This window comes from Sarcophilus harrisii, chromosome 3 (assembly GCF_902635505.1).
Source record: "Sarcophilus harrisii chromosome 3, mSarHar1.11, whole genome shotgun sequence".
Lineage (NCBI taxonomy): Eukaryota > Metazoa > Chordata > Mammalia > Dasyuromorphia > Dasyuridae > Sarcophilus > Sarcophilus harrisii.
In genome coordinates this window covers 566,211,426-566,233,118 of record NC_045428.1, presented here as the reverse complement: position 1 = coordinate 566,233,118, position 21,693 = coordinate 566,211,426, and the positions used below count along the sequence as shown (strand labels likewise).

Below are 21,693 nucleotides of genomic sequence, written 5' to 3'. Positions count from 1 at the left end.
GTCTTGGTTCAGTGCCTTGTATTCAGTAGGCATTTATGTCTTGGCTCAGTGCTGGGTATTCAGCAGGCACTTAATGTATGTTGGTGGGGTTTTGATCTTGAGTTTGAAGGACAGAAGCAAGGCGGAGGCCTGTGGGTCACAGAATGACTAATGGGCCTGTCTAGAGCAGGGCTGGCAGAAGTGCTGAGTGGCCGCAATCACAGAAGGGAGGGCTGCAGACATCTCCCTGTCCACAGAGGGGGAGGGGAGGGGGTCACCCGGCCTCTGCCCTGCGAGGGGGCAGCCTCCTGGCAGTGAGTCAGGCCGGCGTCCTTGCCGCACGGATGCTTGGTCCCCCTGGTCTCCACGGGAGGGAAGGGCTGCTTTACTGTCCCCGCCTCCTCCCTGGGATGGTTGCTCCTTATTAGCGCTGCATCGTCCCAGCACCGAGGGAGCGTGGGGCTGCAAGTCGTGATGCGGCGGCCTCCCCCCCTCCTGCCCCGGTCCCCGGCGTCCCCTGCCTCATTAGGAGCATCAGCACTTTCCGAGCTTGCTTTTATAACTGGGGCGGGCACAGTGCCCCGGATGGGCTTGGGGCCTAGTGCTGGCCGTCTCAGGGCGCACTGGGGAGTGTGTCCGGCCTTGGACAGGCAGCCAGGGCTCTGCCCGACTCCGGCCTCTCCAGGAAATCAAGAGGGCATCCAATAACAAATGGCCTCCTGGGAGCTGAGCCACTGGGGGGGGGTGGTAACCAGGGCACTGTCGTTGGAGGGAGCCCAGAACCCCATCAGCCTGCCGCACCAACTGCCGGGCGTCAGGGAGCCTCCCGTCTGAGCAGCTGGAGTTTAGTCCTTTGTGACATAATCCCCACCCGGCTGAAACGGGGAGCAGACATTGAAAGATCTGCAACCTCCTTTTCTGAAACGACAAAGCCCTGGACTTAAATTGCATCAGCCAGTCCCTATCACATACGTGGGCAGAAGGTTTGGGGGGGAGCAAAGGAGAGCGCAGGTTTTTATTAATTTATAAAAATAAAAAATATTTTTATATTTCCATCACACAAGTTGTTAATGTTTCCGTTATACAGATAAGAAAACAGACTGAAAGGTGATTAAAGTGTCTTGCCCAAGTTCATAGGGCTAGAGACAGAAGTGGGATTCTGGCCTAGTGTCCTCCATAACCCAACTCTGCGGTGACCAAGGTGTGGTTTAGGAGAAAGAGGGATGGCCCCGGGGCCTGGAAGTGAGGGGTTCAAGTCCCAGCTCGGCCACACACTACCGGCAGAACCCCAGACAAACCATTTTCCTTTTCTGAACCTCGATTCCCTCATTTGGAAAACAGGGATAATAATCACTGTGCCTCCTAAACCTTAAAGCACCCTAGAAATGTTACTTTAGAGGCGGTATGAGGGAAGACCCCGGATTGGACACTGGACTCCAGGCCACCACTGGTTGTTTGGTGTAGGATCCAGGACAAGCCGTTTTGCTTTGGTTTTCCTCCTCTGAGGATGGGCCCTGTTCTCTGGGGGGATAGAAAAAGCTATTTTTTTTACAGCTTAGTTAACACAAACTCCAGCTGGCAGGAGAGCAGCAGGGGATGGTGAAGGGGTCATTAGGAGAAGTACCTCAGGGGAGTGGAGGATGATGCTCTGAGGTGTCCTGGGGATCAGGGAAATCAGCAAAGAACACAGAGCCAAAGGGCATCTCCCAGGAAGGGAGGCTGGGCAGCCCTGGCTTGAGGAAATACTCTCTCTGACTCACAAAAGACCTTGGAATTAATCTCTCCTGAGACAGAGAGAGAGAGAAACACATAGAGAGAGAGAGAGACAGAGACTGTGTGTGTGTGTGTGTGTGTGTGTGTGTGTGTGTGTGTGAGAGAGAGAGAGAGAGAGAGAGAGAGGAGAGAGAGAGAGAGAGAGAGAGAGAGAGAGAGAGAGAGAGAGAGAGAGAGAGAGAGAGAGAGAGAGGAGAGAGAGGGAGAGAGAGAGAGAGAAGAGACAGAGAGAGAGGGAGAAGAGAGAGAGACAGAGAGAGAGCGAGAGAGACAGAGAGACAGAAACAGAGATAGAGAATGGAGGGAGGGGGAGAGAGAGAGAAACCTTTTGTAGTAACTTTGACAATGGCCTTCCAGCCTTTTCTTGTGGCAGGGCCCTCTCTCACTACTCCAAGGCAGGCCTTTCATTTTTTGTCTGTTCCAATTGTAGGAAATTTCTCCTTGGACAGACATAAAATCTACCTCTTCTTTACCTGAAATTGTTGGAACAAAGTAAAATTAATTTAATACCTGGGCTCTGTAACCTGTCCTACAGAGAGTTGTATATCCTGCTTCTAGTGGGAGAGAAATCTTAATGGGAGGGGCCGAGGAAGCCATGGTGGTACCTGGAAAAGCATTCCGCCTTGGAGTCGAGACTCAAGTTTGAATGATGGCTCTGATGCCTCTTAGGGTTTGGGTTTGGGGGGGTAATTTCCCTTCCTAGTCTCAGTTTACTCATGAATTAAATGAAAGGATTGGACTAGATGGTTTCATCTCTTAAATTCTTAGAGTCCCTTCTAACTTTGACAATTTTTATTTTTGTTTCTTTTTTTATTCATTTATTTATTTATTGACAGGTTTTTATTCTTAAGGCCCCTTTTAAGCTGATGACATATGTCTGTATAGAGATATAATATCCTGTGTTCTGAAGGCCTCTCCAGTCCTGGCATTCCATGTTTTAAGGCCCCTTCCAGCTCCAGCATTCTGTGTTCTTTTTTTGTTTTGTTTTGTGTAGAACATTTTTTATTATAGCTTTTTATTTACAAAACATATGCATGGGTAATTTTTCAACACTGAACCTTGCAAAACGTTTTGTTCCAAATTTTCCCCTCCTTTCCCCCACCCCCTCCCCTAGCTGGCAGGTAGTCCAATACATGTTAAATACAGCATTCTGTGTTCTAAGGCTTCCCTCCCCAACTCTGACATTCCATGTTTAACACCTCCAGCTTTGACTTTTTGTTTGGGTAGACTTTTTTAATTTTTTTTCCCATTCCAAGGACCCTGAATTCAAAGTTTTGTTCAACCCTTTCCACCTTACTCAGTTCCAATCTATAATCAACCGTGTCAGGGCCAATCTCTTCTGTTTTTAACATCCTCCCCAGTGCCATTGGGAAAGGGCTTTAACCCTGGTTTAAAGGGTTTTAAAGGGTGGACGGAGCAGAAGTTTCCTAAAAAATATCTCCAGAATAATTGAAATTAAACAATCTAGTTCCTTTGGAAAAACAAACCCTAGTGTTGAAAAATTAAAATTGGGAAGGAGGGGGAAATGAGGAGGAGTTCCGAGAATATTCCTAAATATTATTTCAACCTCCCAATGGGAAGGGAACTGGGTTGGGGGGGAAGGGAAGAAAGGAGGGGGGGGAAAAGAAGAGGAGGAGAAGAAAAAAAGAAAAGGAAGGGAGGGAGGGAACAAGGGGGGAGAGAAGGAGAAAAGGGAAGGGGAAGAGAGAAGAACCAGAGAGAGAAGGAAGAAGGGAAAAAAGAAAGGAGGGGAGGAAAAAGGAAGAGAGAGAGGAGAAAGAGAGGGAAGGAGAGAAAGAGAGAGAGAAGAGAGAAAAAAGAAGGGAGGGAGGAGAGAGAACAGAGAGAAAGAAAGAGAAAGGAAGAGAAGAAAAGAGGAGGGAGAGAGAAAGAGAGAGACGAAAGGAGACAGAGAAGAGACAGAAGGAGAGAAGAAGAGGTGAAGGGTAAGGGATCTTTCCAAAATCTTTACCCTCATTTCCCATCTCTTTAAATACTTTACCAATTGACAAAAAGGACAAAACATTCATCACTTTGAAATAATCCTGGGATGAATCTTACCTACAACATATATCTCATACTTATAATAATAAAAAATGACTAATAAATATAAGAAATCCTGGAATCAGGGAAGACCATTCAAATCTACCCCTCAACACTTTAAACCTTCCATTTTGCCCCAAAAATTACCAATCCCTTTCAAAAAAATAAATATACCATTATGTGAAGTAAATACAATCCACATCTTTAATTCTCTAGCTTTGAAAAGAAACAAGGTCTACATATACCATTATTATTGTTTTAAAGATTTACTTATGAAACACTTTTTCCCTTTATAAAGAGTAGGGACATTTATTTCTCTATTTCTTTTTAAGGTAAAACACCTGGGACAAGGTTTCCCATTCATTCAACATTTAACTTTTACCAAGCTAAAAGGTTTTCCCCAACTTTCAGAAAAAAACTGACAGGGAAAAAACTGTTTTAAAAATTTGCTTTTTTCAGTCCTCCTTCTCAAACTGGACTTTTTCACCCTTTCCTCCACTAACCACCCTTCCACACCATGCCCTAAAAATTCTCCCTCCCAAGGGGATTAACCTTTCTTTTTCACCCATCTCTGTCCAAATATCCTTCTCGGTTTGTTTGTGGGGCTTCTCCAGCTTCTTGCCCCTCTACCTATTTCATCCCCCAGATACCTGCAAAACCCACCTGACCCACTTTATTTTCCATTTGGATCCATTTTCTGGCTCCACCTTCCCATTCTACCTTGAGGCTTATAACAATTTTTATTTCATTACTCTTTCCTCCAAATTAAAAAATTTGCCCTTTTTAAACTAAAATTATTTAATTAATAATTTTAAAAACAACTAAAAATTAAGACCCTGATAACTTTCATATAATGGGTTTTTTTCACTTTTTTTAAAAAATTTTTTGGGGTGCTTTTTTGTGGTTTGTGGATTTTGAAAGGGGTTGATGGTTGTATATTTTTTTGGGTTTTTTGTTTTTTAAAAGTTTTTTTTGGTTTTTTTTTATTTTTATTATATAATTTTTTTTAATTTATTTTTTATTTTTATTTTATATTTTTAATTTAAAATTTAAAATTTTTAAATTTATTTTATTTTTGGGGAAATGTTGGAAAAAATTTTAAAAATTTGAAGGGGATTCCCCTTTTAAAAGGGGAAAATTTTTTTTAAAACCCCAAATTTTGAAAGGAATATTTTCCTTTTTTTTAATTAAATATTTAAGGGGGAATTTTTCTTTAAAATTTAAAAATTTTTTATTTTTTTTTAATTTTTGGGAAAAAGGGGAAAATGGGTTTTTAAATTATAAAGTTTTAAAACCCGGGATTTTTTTTGGGGGGGGCCTGAACGGGGGCTGGGTGGGGGGGTCTGGTTTTGGGGTCCCCTAATTTTTTTTTTTTTGGGGTTTTGGATTTTGTTGGTGGTTGATTTGTTTGATTTGTTTTTGGGGTCCCCTTTTTTTGGGTTTTGGTTGTTGGGTTTTGGGGGTTTGGTGTTTGGGGTTTAGGGTTTTTTGATTGGGTTTTGGGGTGGGAAATTGGGGTTTGGGTGTTTTTGGTTTAAGGGGTGTTTGACCTGGTTGGGGGTTTTTTGATTTTTGGGGGGTTTGGTTTGGGTGGGGTCCCGGTTTGGGTTTTTTGGGTTTGGGGTTTAAGGGTTTTTTTTTTCCCTAGGGTTTTTTGGTTTGGTTTGGTGGTTGAATTGGGTTTTTCCCCTTTTTTTTTGGGTTTTGGTTTTCCCGTTGAATTTGTTTAAGGTTTTGGGTTGAATGGGTTGGGTTGTTTGATGGTTTGGATGTTGTCCTGGGTTTTGGTGTTGCCTTTTTTGGGGGTTGGTTTTTTTGGGGGGTTTGTGGGTTGGGGTGTTTCCTCCCGGTTTGGGTTGGGGGTGGTCTGGGTTGGAAATCCCGGGTTTTGGGGTCCCAGTTGGGTTGGGTTTGGGTGTTTTTTGGGTTTAAGGGCCCCCCGTTGGGTTGGGGTTTTTAATTTTTTGGGGGGGGATCCCGGTTCTGGGGTTTGTCCCTGGGTTTTAAAGGGGGTTGATTGTTTAAGGGGGGTTTGACCTTGGGTTCCAAGGGTAGTTTTAAAATTGGGTTTAAGGGTTTAAAGCTTATTGGCAAGGGGTTTTTGGCCCCGGGTTCAACCTCCTCCTTTACCCCGGTTTTAAACCCTTGGTTATTGGGTAAGGGGCCCCGCCTTTGGTTTCCAGGGACCCTCCAGGCCCATGGGTTTAAGGGCCTTCCCAGCTTATGGGTTCTGGGGATGGATCCTGGGTAAGGGGCCCCCAGCTCCGGGACCCGGGTTCTGGGGTTGATTGGGAAGGGCCCTCCCACTCTAATTTAAACAGGCCCTCCCATTGCCTGGGTTCTAAGGCCTCCCCTTTAACCGGCCCGGGCCTTCCCCGCCACCTCCCTTTAAGGGTCAAAACCTTTAAGGGCCCCCCAAAACCCCGGTTTGGGGGCCCTCCCATTGACACCTGGCTCCCAAACCTCCCCCCTGAACCGGGGATTGGGTCCCATTTTAATTAAGGCCCTTTCCCATTTATTTTTCAGCCAAGTAGGTCTTAGTAAATTTTCTTGAGGGTTTTTTTTTGTCGGCAGCCGATCCAATAAATTTTATAAAAATCGGGGCGAGGGCCCGGGAAAAAGGGGGGCTTTGGAACCCCGGGCCTGAACTAAATTTGCAAGTTTTTCCAGTTTTCCCCGTTTCCAAATTTTTATGGAGGGGGCCCTTTTGATGTGAAGTGGGGGGTCCCCCGGTTTACGATCTTTTTTACCTCAATGGAAAGTTTTAATTTAAATTTAATTTGATTAATGATTTATCACTTTAATTGAGAGTTTTGCTGAGAGATTATTCACTATGGGTAAGATGAAGGTTCCCAGACATTCGGAGACCCAGAATTGCTTTGGGGGAGGAAATGTGGGATGGGGAAGGAGAACCTGGGTCTGAATTTCATCTCAGGCTTAGTCTGTGTCATCATTTGCTGACCTTTCCCCTCAATGGGCCTTAGGCCTTTTACCTACAAAACAGGACTGGGGGCTTCCTCTGGTCTACCTCCATTATTTTAGAGTTGGGGTAACAGGAAACTATCATTTAAGGGACTCATCCAATGAACAGAAGTAGTGAGGGACATGTCTACATTTGAACCCAGGGCTTTGACTCCAGAATCCTGGTACAATTTTGCCACTTCCCTGGAAAAGCCGTTGTGTGGATCAAATGAGAGAAGCTACAGAAAGCATTTGGAAAATCATAGGCCTTAGCCATTGTTCGGACTATTATTTCCTGGCTCAGGGTTCAGGCTGTTTCCTTTTCAGCCTGCAAGGACTTCTGGGAAGGGCACATCATGGGGCTCTCCCCCTGTCCCGGCCTGGCAGCCTGCATTTGCCATCAGAAGCGTTGGCTTCAAATACTGATGCTCCTTGCCAGCCGGGTGACCATTTGTAGATCTCCCCTTTTCTGGGCCTGGAAGATCACTGTATAAAATGGGGGGTAATTTCCGGGCAGAGATCTCCTTCCAGGAATGTACCAGACACCTGTGTAGGAGGCAGAGTGGGGGCTTAGGGTTGGCCAGAGCTGTGGGCAGCTGGTGGGGGCCTTCATTGGCTCTGGGGGAGCCGAATCACCTTTTCTTTCTTATCCCTCCCAGACTGTAGGGAAGAAGCTTCCAAGTGCCCACTTAGCCTTGCACCCCACAGAGGCCCAAATAGCCCATCCTTTACCAAAATTGCTGCCCAGGTGCCTTGGGGCAGAGAGGTAGAAAAGACAATTCCTACTTTGTATGAGCTGCTGTTGGGTGGAGGGGGGAACGAGCCCAAATTCACAAGAAACTCCCTGGGGACAGAGAGGTACATTCCCCCTGTTCCCTGGGAGATTCCAGTTTGAGGGGGAGTGTGTCTCCCAGCCCTCCCAGAGCCTTGGGTCTGACGGACAGGAACATCCCCACCCTGGAGGGGCCCTTCTCACCACCATGATGGAGAGTAAGAACATTTGGCTCCTGGGGGTGGGTCTACCTTGGAAAGAACAAGAGCCTCTTTTGGGGGAGCTGCTCCCCTGTTCTTCCTCTTCCAGGGAGTCAAATAATCCAGGATCCTTTCCCCTGCTTTCCTAGTGCTCCCCCCTCCCCCCTTATGTCTCACAACCGTGCTGTCAGTGGCTGCCTTAGAAAAGCAATTTTGTTGGACATCTTTGAGATCTTGTCCTTTGGGGCTCTGCATTCTGATGGAGTTTAAGTGCTGAGTCCATTCATTTTTTCTCTCCCTGAGGCTTCTGGGGGTGGGGGGGAGGGTGGCAGACTCTGCCAGTTTGTTCTCTCCTTGGAGGGCCCACTCCCTGCCCGTCCCTGTCTCTGCGGGGGTAGTTGGGGCTGTAGGAGAGGGGACACGGTGGAGAGTGGGAGGCAGGGACCGTGGTCATGGTGGCAGCCATTTTTCCTGGGGCCTTGTGTTCTCCAGGGCCAGGGGCTGGTCTGTCCCAGTCTGAGGTCGGGGGGCACAGGCTGGCTCTGGCCGCTGGGGTCTGGCTCCTTCTTCTGGCGTCTGACACCTCCCTGTGTGTTACAGCAAAGCTTTGAGGCGCACCAGGAGGAGGCGGCGAGCGTGACACACATGGTGAAGGCGGGCAGCGGCGTCTGGATGGCCTTCTCCCTGGGCGCCTCCATTCGCCTCTTCCACACGGAGACTCTTGAGCACCTCCAGGAGATCAACATTGCCACACGGACCACTTCCCTCCTGCCAGGTAAGCCTGAGACCCAGAGGGACCGGAACCCCAGGGGGCTGTGGGAGCCCCTCAACTGCCAAGCGCTTTGGGGCCGCAGCTTCCTCCTCTATCTGATACAACATTAGATAGAGACAATGAAATCCTTTTAACCTCGTATATTCTAAAGGCCCTCCCAGCTCTGACCTCCTGGGTTCTAAGGGCCCTCCCAGCTCCGACTCCTGGGTTCTAAGGGCCCTCCCAGCTCCGACTCCTGGGTTCTAAGGGGCCTCTTAGATCTGATTTTCTTTGTTCTAAGGTTTCTTTCCCTCCAATCTGTGTTCTAAGGTCCTTCTTAATCTCATATCTGCCATTCTAAGGTCCTTTCCAGCTCTTACAATCTATGTTCTGAGATTCTCTTCCAGCTCTGATACACTACATTCTCAAGATCCTTCCTTCTCCCCCATTCTGTCCCAAGGTCCCTCGTGTGACCTTGGGCATGTTATTCAACCCCTCTCAGCCATTCCCTCCTCATTAAAACGAGAAGATTTGGCCTTTGAGATCTCTCCCACCTTGAAACTCTAATTCTGTGATTTCATTCATAAGGCGATGAGGTTAGATGTAATAATCCACATGCCTCCCAGAGCATCCCAGAGCAGGCTCCCTCTGCTTCCCTGCACCCTGTGCCTTTTTAGGGAAGCTTCCCCAGCTTGAGTAGGTTCTCCCTGGGAGCTCAGGGTTGACATCTGTCTTGGGTCTCTGGCTCTGTGTTTTCTGGTTCACCTCAACGAAGCAGGCAGCAAATTCCCCTTCCGCAAAAGGAGTATTTGTCCACCTTGAGCCCTAATGTTCACTAAAGTTTCCAGCAGATGGACGGGACCCAGGCCTGAGATGCCTTCCGCCAAGAAGTCAGTGTGTTGTCGAGGGCACCAGCTGCTCCATCGTGTTTCTACTATCTTGTCCACAGCCAGGCCTGGTACCTAAGTGCTTTCCGAGAGCCCTGGGACCTACAAAGTGAGAGCCTGGAGGCCAGAAGCATGAGGATGATGGGGATTGAGCTAATTGATACAAGATCCAGCCAGATGGTCTGGGTTGGCTGGTGTTACTCAGTCTGACACACCCGTATGCTGAGCCTATAAAGGGTTGTCATTCTCTTTCTCTTGGGACAAGCTGGTAGGTTCAGATCCATTAGTTACAGCTTTGAGGAGGAGAGTCTCAGTCTTCAAACCAAGAGTGATCCGTATCAATACAGAAAATAGGAAGGGATCACTTCCCCTAGAGAAGGGAAGACTCTGGGGGATGAATAGTCTCTATTTAAAAAGCTGTTATGGTGAAAAAAGAATAATTGTGTGACCTAAAGGAAGTCACCCACAGGAGGGGGACAGAATCCCGGATTTAGAGCTGTAAGAAATCTTAGGGTCATCTCAACTCTTTCATTGGATGGATAGGAGCCTATAGTGACTTGCCCAGAAGTAGCAGAATTGAGATTTGAACTCAGGTCCATTGATTCCAAGTCGAAGACACTTTCTTCTGGATCCTGGTTTTAGCTCCATAAAAGGAACTTTCTAAAAACTTGAGTAGTGCAAAAACGGATTGGGTTACATTACAAGGTAGAATGAATGTCCTATCTTTGGAAGGTTTCAAGCAAAGGATAAGTGAAGATTCATTAAGGATATGAAAAAGGAGATTCCTGTGCTAGGCAGTAGTTGCATTTTTTAAAGGATCCAGGACCTGCTGGATCTGAGGTGTTGTAATTGAATCTGTGATCCGGAGAAGGGTCTTTTGAGGCCCCAGGTAGAAAGGAGACTGATGGCAGCATCTGAACTTTATAAAGGACCCAAGACCTCTAGTTCTGAGGTATTGTAACTGATTGACTCCATGACCTGGAAAAGGGATGTCCCAAGTAGGAAGAAGACTGATCAGTTTTTCTTGGGATTTTTTTTTGTTTCTTCTCTACCTTAATTATATTATTGGTCAGTACCCCAAAATCCTTTGGATAGGGTCCTTTGTCCACAGAGAGAGAGATGATGGACAGTATCTAGAGACCACCACTTGAGTGGTTCCAGAGCAGAACAAAGAGTATTAAAAATGAGTATTTGGGTTGTTCCAGATCAATATAGCTAGCCATTGTAGCTTAGCAGGTGAGCCATTCGAAATCACCATATCACCAGTATGTTTGCCATTGGACATGACCATTCTAGACTGGAGGCTTGTGAGCCATTGGAGATCACACTATTATAGACAAAAATAAATTGTTCTAGACCAGGGGTATCAAGACTCATGACCTGTATAACTCTTGAGTATAGCCCAAACAATTTAAGTTAATATAATTTAATAGTCATATTTTTATTCCCAAATTTATAAATAATATAAGTTAATATTAATTAAGATTAAAACTAAAAAAATAAATTATAGTATAACATAGCTAATGTTAATTTGTGGTTTTCTAAGTTAATATATGGTGTATTTGAATTGTGCAATAGATGGAATGCTGGGTCTGGAGTCAGTCCCAGTTCTTCCTCAGTCCAAATCTGGTGTCAGACACTTACTAGCTGTGTGACCCTGGGCAAGTCACTTAACCCTCTTTGCCTCAGTTTCCTCATCCTGTAAAATGAGCTGAAGAAGGAAATGACTACTCAATCCTATATCTTTGCCAAGAAAACCCCAAATGGGGTCACCAAGATTCCCATCTGGCTAACCAACAGCAAAGTCAATATGTGGCCTGTTAGGGATCTGTTTCTATTTGAATTTAATATCATAGTTCTAGACTAATGTGGGAGTTGTTCTAGGCCGTAGCCAGCATACAAACTCTTTTAGACGACTGTGTGAATTTTTCTAGAGCACTGTGCAGATTGTTTCTTATCACTTTTCTCTTCCAGCCAGAAAGATTAAAGCAGGATTCTTAAATTCTTTATTAGATATATTTTTAAAGGCTTTTAAGTATTTTTTCTTTCCCCCACACCACTAAATGAAGTAATTGCATAATTAGTAATAAATTTGTTTCTCCTGTAAATGTGGCCTTTTTTTTTTGCCCATGTTAAAAATTTATCACACTTCTTTCTCCCATCCCCCTCTTTCCAGCCAAATGCCTGACTGGGATTAATGCATTTCTGAACCTTAACTCCCTCCTCCTCTTAACTAGACAGGTCATTAATAAAATGTTCTCTGAGAGCCAGAGCTTTTTAAAGTTGTATATCTACAGATAGATGGCTTTGGTGAGTTGAACACTGCAGCATTAACTCTCTGTGATAAAATATTTATCCACTATTAGAATCCCCCTCCCCCTTACTGTTTGTATGAGTCTCTCAGTATTCCATGGAGGGATGGGGGAGATCAGAGAGGGTCCCAAGAATGGGGTCTGCAGAGGAAGTCATCCTCCAGACCTGACTTCATCTCCCTGCTCACTCTTGTCCAGCCTCCCGCTGCCACACTTGTTGCTTGTTACCTTCCAGGCAGGAGGATCTTCACCTTCTTTGTGTCCTGGTCTCCTGTGGTGGGTTAGCGATGCCCAGGGACCTTTCTCAGAATCATGGTTTTAAATAATAGAGGGAAAAGCTACATTTCAGTAAGAACCAGTGAAAGTAAATCTTTTTTTTTTTTTTTCCATCCAAATTTATGGAACCCTTGAAATCTGTTCACAGGTCCCTGGGGCAGAGAGTGGGGGGTGGAATGAAGGAGTTAACTTGAAGTCAGTAATGCTTGTTCTAGGAGGTCTTGCTGAGGGCACAATATTAGTAGAAAATTACCTCTGACCAGTGGATACCCGGTGGGATAGCAAGGAATGTCAGCGGTGTATGCTCATATAAACATTCATGTTTGTTTATGTTTTAATGGTAATGGTAGAAATCATAGTTCTGAGAGGGCCGTTAGAATACAGAATGTCAGAAGGGGACCCTTAGAACAGGGAACGTCAGAACTGGGAGGGGTCTTAGCACCCATAATGTCAAAGCTGGGAGGGCCTTAGAACAAAGAATGTCAGAACTTGGAGGGCCTTAGAATAGTGATGACCTTTAGAATCCAGAATATCAGAGCACAGAGGACTCTTAGAACACAGAATGTCAGAGCTGGGAGGGCCCTTAGAACATAAAAGGCAAGGGGAATAGTAGAGCTAGGAGATAATTTAAGCATCTAGTGTTACAGAGAAGGAAACTGAGATTCAGAGAGGAAAAGTTTCTTGGCCAAAGTGACAGTGAATTTGTGATAGATTGGATTCAAAGATAGATGGTCCAGCTTCCTTTCTGGTGCCCTTTCCCACAGGCTAATCTTAATACACTATGAGAGGCCTTCTTACTCCTATTAAGATCTAATGCTAATTATTACCTGTTGGGTGGGAATCTCCAGGTCAGAATCTCCTCTCCTGCTCTAAGAGCTTCCTAGCTCCTCAGCCCTCCCTAGCGTACCTGGCACAGCTCCAATTTTTTTGTCAATCACTGCCTTGATTCGGATATTACTTTATTCTCACATTTGTTTCAATAATACCAATGACCTTCTGAATTAATAGCACATTTTCTTTCCAAAGAGACAATGAACTTTATTGTGTTATCATGTTATGGTCTATTAGACTATATAATATAATCACCAGCATTTCCATTGTGGATGCACTTTGCATCCATCCAGCACTTATTCCATCCCCATAGCAACCTAGTCAGGTTGGCAGGAGAGCTTGGATTATTTCCCCCATTTTACAGGTGAGGAAAGTGAGACTCAGAAAAGTGACTAACCCAAGATCTCATTTCTTTAGCCCAGACCCTTTCTTCTCTGCCATTCAAATCCAATAGACCCCTATTGGTTACCTATCAGTCCCTGGGCATATTACCTTCCATGGTATTATGTTACCCCATAGTCAGAACAATAATTAGGTTATAAGATATTAGGTGGCAGCTCAGCTTTAAAGGTAAAAATGGATTCCTCCTTTTGTTCTCTGTCCTTCTTGCTATTAGATTTCCACATACTTGTTCTAGAACTGAGGCAGTTGGGTGGTGTCCTTGAGTCAGAAGGATCTGAGTTCAAATATAAGTTCAGACACTTATTAGCTGTGTGACCCTGAGCAAGCTATTTCACCTTATTTGACTCAGTTTCCTCATCTGTAAAATGAGCTGGAGCAGGAAATGGCAAACCACTTTAGTATCTTTGCCAGGAAAACCCTAGAAGGGGTTACAGAGAGTCAAGCACAACTGAAACAATTGAACAACAAAAATTCTACAAGTGTGAGTTGGGAGCATTGATTTAGATACTTTTGGTTTAGTTTTGTAGAGATAGGAGAGAGCAGGGCAAGCTTGGTGGGGAAGGCTATCTAAGATCTAAGTAAGCCTTAGGGTTCAAAGAAACTATTGTAAGTAAGTATATGAAGGAGCCTCAGGAAGATTCAGGAACATCTGAATTCAAATCCAGCCTCAGACACTTGACTAGCTATGTGACGTTGGATAAGTCACTTCACTTTTGTCTATCTCAGTTTCCTCATCTATAAAATGGGAATAATAATATCCCCTATCTTCTTCTGTTGTTGTGAGGATCAAATGAGATTGTAATTAAAGTGCTTAGCACAGTGCCTGGCATAAAATGAGTAAATGTTACTGGGGTCAGGGTCATTTGTAGTGTATTAATGATGACGAAGACAACGATGATAGCAGTGTCATCCTCATCATTACCATCTTTATCTTCTTCATCACCATCATCATGTCATCTTCATCATCATGGATAAACTACAAAAGCCAGTGCCCTATCCAATACACCACACAGCATATAGGATGCTCTATAAATGTTAGCTGCTGTCATCATTATCTTCATCTTCATCTTCATCATCATCATCTCATCATCTTCATCATCAGTAACAGACTGCAAGTGACCCTGAAGCCAGTGCCCTATCCAGTACACCACACGGCCCTGTCCATGGTGCTAGTTACGTTTGCCATTGTGTGTCCCTCCCAAGCCTCACATGCCATGTTGCGCCCTCCTCCCTGCCCTCCACATCCCGCTTTCCAGGTTCTTTTGCAGCCCGGAGGGGTGCCAGGGGCCCCGCCTCTGGAGCATGCAGCTGGTGTCTCTGTGCCCCCTCCCCCTGCTTTCCCACGACCACTGCTCTTCCTAAAAGGAGGAGACAGCACGGAGCTGATCATGCAGCAAGAACTAATCCGGCCTGACATCAGAAACATGTTAATTCACGGCAGCGAATTATCCCATTTCATTGTCTGTGCCTGGAAACAACAGGGTGCGCTGTTTGAGCAAAGCAGAGGCATTCATGCATCCAGAATGTAAAACGGAGCCTGGAAATCGTGGCTCGCAAGGGTTTGTCAGCACATCATCGGCTCTTGTGATTCTGCTCGCCCTCCTGCTCCAGCCCCCTCCATCCGCTCTGCCGCCTTCTCTGCTCGCTCTGGATGCGGGTACCGCCTGGGCCCTTGGGGCCTCATTTAAGCAGGTTCCTCTGCATCTGGCCCAGCCCCTTCCGCCCTGACTCCTCATTCAGAAGCTCTCTGGAGGTAGAAGCTCCCTCTGAAGGCATCGGGTCCAACCCCTGCCCAAGTGAGCGGCACTTGTACCATCCCTGACAAATGGGCTCGCTCATTTGCTCAGCAAATAGCTATTGAACGTTCAGTATGTGCCATGCACTGTGCTAAGTGATGGGAGTAGGGGAGGGGAGAGGAAGGGGGATAGGTTATTTCCTTGTCTATGGATGGCAGTGAAGGTTTAGTCACCCCTTGTTTATTTGGCTATGTAATGTGGGTCAAGTTACTTAATTTCTCTCATTCTCTGTAATATTTTGTGTTTAGTCACGTCCAACTCTTTGTGACCCCATTTAGGACTTTCTTGGTAGAGATACTGGAGTGGTTTGCTATTTCCTGCTTCAGCTCATTTTACAGATGAGGAAACTGAGGTATACAGGGTTAAATGATCTGCTCAGGGTCACACAGGTAGGAAGTGTCTGCGACTGGATTTGAACTCTGGAAGATGAGTCTTTCTGACTCCAGACCTAGCACTCTGTGCCCTATGGAGCTCCTTCAGCCTCTCTTTGTATAAACTATGGATGATGATAAGAAACATCCACTTTACAAGACCATTGTGAAGGTCAAAGGTGATAGAAAATACCTGCATAGTGCTTTATAAACTTTAAAGTCCCATCTAAGTGCTCTATGGAGGTCTATGAGCTCTCCCTGTGGTCTTGTTCTTCCTATTCAGAGAGCCCATTGTTAAATTTTCAGGGTGAACATTTTATCCCCTAGAAATTGGCAAATGCTACAAATCAAGGCTTGATTTAGTGATTTAAATAACACATTATTTATAATTGATTTTCTAGACTTTAAAAAGTGATAGAGAAAAATGCTAATGATGCCATTAAACTTAGATGGAAAAGGTTGTTTTTTAAAAAACATTTACCAGCATACACTTACATGCATTGTCCTGTGTTCTGTGTTGCCTATTATTTAATCTCCTCTGTAACCCAAAGTTCAAAAAAATGGTAGCGAATAACAGAAAGACCCATATTAGGAATCAGAACTGGATCTTGGATCCAGTTCCCAACACTCACTAATTTTGTGATTTTGGCCAAGTCATATCCTTGTTTGAGCTTCAATTTCCTTCTCTGTGAAATGGGGATAATAATAAATCATAGCCTTTGGTTCTGGAAGGGACCTTAGAGATCAATCTCATTCAGAGTTTTTGTTTGTTTTTTATTTTTTATTTTATTTTATTTTTCATTCTGCGTTTCTTAACTTAGAGTCCAAGAACTTTCCCCCCAATATTTGATAACTGTATTTCATTCTAACTGGTTCCATTTGTAATCCTTGACATTTTATTTTATGCATTTAAAAACTCAGAGAGGTCCAGGACACAAAAACGGTTAAGGAGCCCCAATCTAGTTCAATCCCATCATTTTACAGGTAGGGAAGCTGAGTTGAAAGCACTTGCCCAAGATCCCATAGAGTATATGCAGCGGAGCTGTCATTGAACCCAGGTCCTGTGATGAAAAATCTAGCAATCTATTGGACCATACTTCCTCAAAGTAGTCATCTCCCATATCAGAATCTTAGCTTCCTCATCCATAAAATGGGGACAATTAAATTAAAATTAAACTAAATTAAAGCCTGTATTACCTATCTCAGAGGAATAATGTGAGGATCCTGTGATATAAATGATTTTAACAATGGCAATAACAACAATAGTTAATAGCTTATAATGCTTTTTAAGGCTTACAAAGCACTTTAGGGACGTTATTTCACTTCAGTACATACTTGGTGATTTAAGAATTACAAAGTGCTTTACCTGTGTTATCTGAGCTCACAACAGTCTTGGGTAAGAAAGAGAATGGTCCTCCTCCCCCAAAGCCCACCCACATCACTACATTGGGGGACTGTAGTTTGTCAGCTTGGGGGTGCCCTTCCATAACTGAGTCAGAGAGCTCTGCCGAGGTCACTGGGCTGACAGGTACAGGAGCAAACCCGGGTTTTTCTGGCTGCAAGGCTTGGTTCGTCAGGCCTTGCTGATGCTCTTTTATAACTACAAAGTACTAATGTTGCTGTCCTTCTCCTCTGTCCTTAGGCCAGAAGCAAGTCTGTGTGACCAGCCTGCTCATCTGCCAGGGTCAGCTCTGGGTGGGCACCGACCAGGGCATCATTGTTCTGCTGCCTGTCCCCCGACTGGAGGGTATCCCCAAGATCACAGGTGAGACCAGACCCCTTTCCATTCCCACCCCAACCACCGCCCCCAAAGGGCTGCTATCCAAGAGGGGAAAAGTCATAGGTCGCTCTTCTGTTGTATATGGGACCCGGATCTGGGGCCATTCAAGGGGGAAAAATAATCACTCCCATTTCTAGTTCAGCTATACCAGCTTTTTGTTTCAATAAACCTTTTGGCATTTGAAGTCCTTTATAATCCAGCTCTAGCCTACCTTTCCATGCTTATTCTATATTATTCTCCAAACTGACCTGCCAGCAGTTCTTCTCAGAAAACATTTCACCTCTCATCTCCAGGCCTTTGCACAGGCTGTTCCTGATGCCTAGAATGCCCTCCCTCCTCAGCTCTTAAATTCCCTTCAAGGCTCAGATTAAGAACCATCACCTTCATGAGGCCTTTCCTGGTTCCTTTCTCCTCCAGCTCCCAACCCTCCCCCCCAGCTGCTAGTACCTCCCATGAAAACTGTGTTGTTTCTGTGGTGATCTCTGTCTCTGTCTCTCTCTCTATGTCTGTGTCTCTCTTTTTCTTTTATTTTTTTTGTCTCTTTCTCTTTCCTCTGTGTCTCTGTCTATATCTCTCTGTCTTGTTCTATGTCTCTGTCTCTCTCTGTCGCTGTCTCTTTCATGCTTTCTCTCTGTTTCTTTCTCTCTTTGTCTCTCTCTGTGTTTCTGTCTCTGTCTCTTGGTGCTTTTTCTCTGTCTTCGTTTCTGTCTGTCTCTGCCTCTCTGTCTCTCTGTGTCTCTGTCTCTCCGTCTTTATTTCTGTGTTTCTCTGTTTGTCTATATCTCTGTGTCTCTGTTGCTTTCTCTGTCTCTGTGTGTCTCTCTTTTCATCTCCTTATAGAATGAAAGATTATTCAGGGGACGACCTGTTTCATCTGTCTTTGATGTGCCTGGCATACAACAGGTGCTTAATAAGTGTGTATTGCTTGGTTATTATCATCTTTGTTTTACTAAAGGGGAAACTGAGGCTCAGAGAGATCTTGGTATCTAGAGCTTCCCAGGATCCAAGGTTAGAGGTCTAGAGGAGGAAAGAATCTCAGAGCAGCCATTCCCACTCCTCTCTGTTTACAGCTGAGGAAACTGGGTCTTGGTACAGTTAAATGGCCTTCCAAAGGTACACAGGTCATGAGCATCTGCAGTGGCCTCTGGAGCCAGCATCTTTCCCCCTTATTTTACAGCCTTACAAAGTCTCTGCTTCTGCCCCTTGAGTCAGATGTAATGCACAGACTGAAGGGTCCCATGGCTAGCGGGTGCCCACAGGTCTCCTGCCTTCAGGCTTCTAGACTAGATGGTCATCTCAGCCTTTCTACCTGGGGATAACTTAAGCCAAGTTCTTGGGGGCCTCAGTTTCCTTTTCTGTAAAGGGGTGGTAGAACTAACTGGTATCTGAGGCAACCCATGATTTTTTAAAAAATGTTATCTACATCTCATAGTTACTTAACCCCTTCTGGATCTTCATCTCCTCATCAGTAAAAAAGCAACTGTGGGCAGAGTAGATAGAGTGGGCTATAAAGACAGGGGATCTCCATTTAAATCCTTTATCTCCCACATACTGGCAGTGTGAGCTTGGGCAAGTCCTTTGACCTTCAGGTCTTGGGCTACATTCAAAGAGCACGAGATTGCAGAGTGTGTGTGCTGAGCTGCCTTAGTGAGAGGTTCCTTACCTAGGGGTTCTCTTTGCCAGTGAAATCACAGGCCCAATACAAACAAAAATTAGAGATTATGTGTTAATGCTGGTAACTTTTCATTTCTGTGGGGAAGGCTTTAGAAGTCTTAAAGAAATGTGAGTTATTGGTTTTGTGAAGCATAAAATGAAGGATTACATTAATGGAGTACATTATTGACAAATTTCCTCCCAAATCTAACATCCTATGTTCTAAGGGCTCCCAGCTCTGACATCCTGGGTTCTAAGAACCCTCCCAGCTCTGACATCCCGGGTTCTAAGGGCTCTCCCAGCTCTGACATCCCAGGTTCTAAGGCCCTCCCGGCTCTGACATCCTGGGTTCTAAGGGCCCTCCCAGCTCTGACATCCTGGGTTCTAAGGACCCTCCCAGCTCTGACATCCCGGGTTCTAAGGGCCCTCCCAGCTCTGACCTCCTGGGTTCTAAGGGCCCTCCCAGCTCTGACCTCCTGGGTTCTAAGGGCCCTCCCAGCTCTGGCCTCCTGGGTTCTAAGGGCCCTCCCAGCTCTGACCTCCTGGGTTCTAAGGGCCCTCCCAGCTCTGACCTCCTGGGTTCTAAGGGCCCTCCCAGCTCTGACCTCCTGGGTTCTAAGGGCCCTCCCAGCTCTGACCTCCTGGGTTCTAAGGGCCCTCCCAGCTCTGACCTCCTGGGTTCTAAGGGCCCTCCTGGCTCTGACCTCCTGGGTTCTAAGGGCCCTCCCAGCTCTGACCTCCTGGGTTCTAAGGGCCCTCCCAGCTCTGACCTCCTGGGTTCTAAGGGCCCTCCCAGCTCTGACCTCCCGGGTTCTAAGGGCCCTCCCAGCTCTGACCTCCTGGGTTCTAAGGGCCCTCCCAGCTCTGACCTCCTGGGTTCTAAGGGCCCTCCCAGCTCTGACCTCCTGGGTTCTAAGGGCCCTCCCAGCTCTGACATCCCGGGTTCTAAGGGCCCTCCCAGCTCTGACCTCCTGGGTTCTAAGGGCCCTCCCAGCTCTGACCTCCCGGGTTCTAAGGGCCCTCCCAGCTCTGACCTCCTGGGTTCTAAGGGCCCTCCCAGCTCTGACCTCCTGGGTTCTAAGGGCCCTCCCAGCTCTGACATCCTGGGTTCTAAGGGCCATCCCAGCTCTGACATTCCACATTAAAGTGACTTTTAGCTCTTGTATTCTATAAATTGATATCCCAGCTCTAAATCCTTGCCATCTACATTTGTCATAATAGTCACCCCTTGTCCACTCTTCTCTGTCCCACAGGAAAGGGCATGGTCTCCCTCAATGGTCACTGTGGGCCAGTGGACTTCCTAGCTGTGGCCACCAGCACTCTGGCTCCTGATATCCTGAGGAGTGACCAGGATGAGGCCGAGGAGGAGAAGGGAAGGGGCCATCCCAGGCCTCCACCGCCCTGACGTCCCCAGCCCGAGCTGGTCCAAAAAGGGCATTCTTTCCAGTACCGCCTCGCCCACGGGCAACCTGGGACCCCTCCCTTCAGGCGTGAGCCCCGGACCCCGATGGGACGGCCCTGGCCCACAGTGAGGAGGATGGCTCTATATATGAGATGGCGGATGACCCCGATGTTTGGGTGCGCAGTCGGCCCTGTGCCCGTGATGCTCATCGTAAAGAGATCTCCTCGGTGGCCATCATCTCGGGAGGGCAGGGCTATCGCAACTTTGGCGGCGGCGGGAGGCCAGCCTTGGGCAGCGAGACAGACAGTACCCTGCTCATCTGGCAGGTCCCCCTGATGATCTAGCCGCCCTCCCTCCACTGGCCGCCCTTCTAGGAATAGTGCCTTGCACTGCCCTGGGAATGCCAACATGCTGCCGTGACCTACCTGGGCCTTTATTTTCCATAGTGCCCTTTCCTCTATTTTCTGTCAGGTCAGGGTAAAAAAAGACTGAAAAGAAGTCACTTCTTCACGTGCCAGCTGCTTCGTAGGGTAAAAATAGGTCTTGAGGAGCTCTCTTGGCAGAAGGGGAAGAAAACTCTTTTTTAAAAACAAAACAAAAAAAACTTTTAAAAGGGTATTTTTTTTTTTGTTTTTGTTTTTTTGATTTAGGGTTCTAGATATGGAGGGAATCTTTGGAGAAAATAGTCTTTTAAAATAAATATATATATATGCGTTTTATATATATGTGTATATATATGTGTACATATATATATATACACACATACATGAACATCACAACTGCCAATCAAAGCACTGTCCTCATGGGCTCAAGGGCAGAATTAGATTTTACAAAACTCACCTCTCTAAAGATGTGTGCTTGTGCAAGAGTGTGTGTGTGTGTGTGTGTGTGTGTGTGTGTGTGTGTGAGTGTGTGTGTGAGAGAGAGAGAGAGCGAGAGCGAGAGCAAGAGCAAGAGATGGGTGTGTGCCCCTGTACAAATAAATAAGTATATATAATGTATATTATTTATGTAAAAATAAAGTCTGTATATATTGGTGCATCGGGAGAGACAATAATAAAGGCATGGTTAATGTCTGTATTTGAGTTGTGCGTCTTTAGAGGTTGATGGGGTCCCTTCTAGCCCCAATTGGGTTCACAAATGTTTGTGCAGAAAAATCCAGGCTCTGCAGCAAGAAGGACGATGGGTAGCCAATGATCTCTCTTCCCCACCGAGAAGAACTTCCTCACTTTTGTTCCTGGGTGCTGAAAGTGACTGTTAAAGGAGCTTGTGTGGAGGAATTATGGCTCCAGGGTAGGATGGAAGCCATTGTCTGGGCCTGTACCTAGACCAGGAGAAGAATTGGGGGCAAAGTAACCAGACTGTTGGCATTACCTCTTAAACTTTCTATCCTTATGGACAATATTGAAAAATATGGGCTACACTTTGTTTTTTTGTGGTGGTTGTTCAGTCATTTTTCAATCTTGTTCAACATTTCCTGACCCCACATGGGGTTTTCTTGTAA

General features: G+C 45.7%; 1 protein-coding gene across 1 annotated transcript in view; it reads left to right on the top strand.

Moving 5' to 3' along the window:
• ARHGEF10L (Rho guanine nucleotide exchange factor 10 like) overlaps positions 1-21,284 on the top strand; it is a 219,278-nt gene extending 197,994 nt beyond the window's left edge. Inside the window, 4 exon segments of the mRNA XM_031962751.1 lie at positions 8,329-8,503; positions 16,997-17,119; positions 20,041-20,283; positions 20,286-21,284. Of these exon segments, the coding sequence (XP_031818611.1) occupies positions 8,329-8,503; positions 16,997-17,119; positions 20,041-20,283; positions 20,286-20,533 (789 nt within the window). The 3' untranslated portion in view covers positions 20,534-21,284.
• Positions 21,285-21,693: the final 409 nt, after the last annotated feature.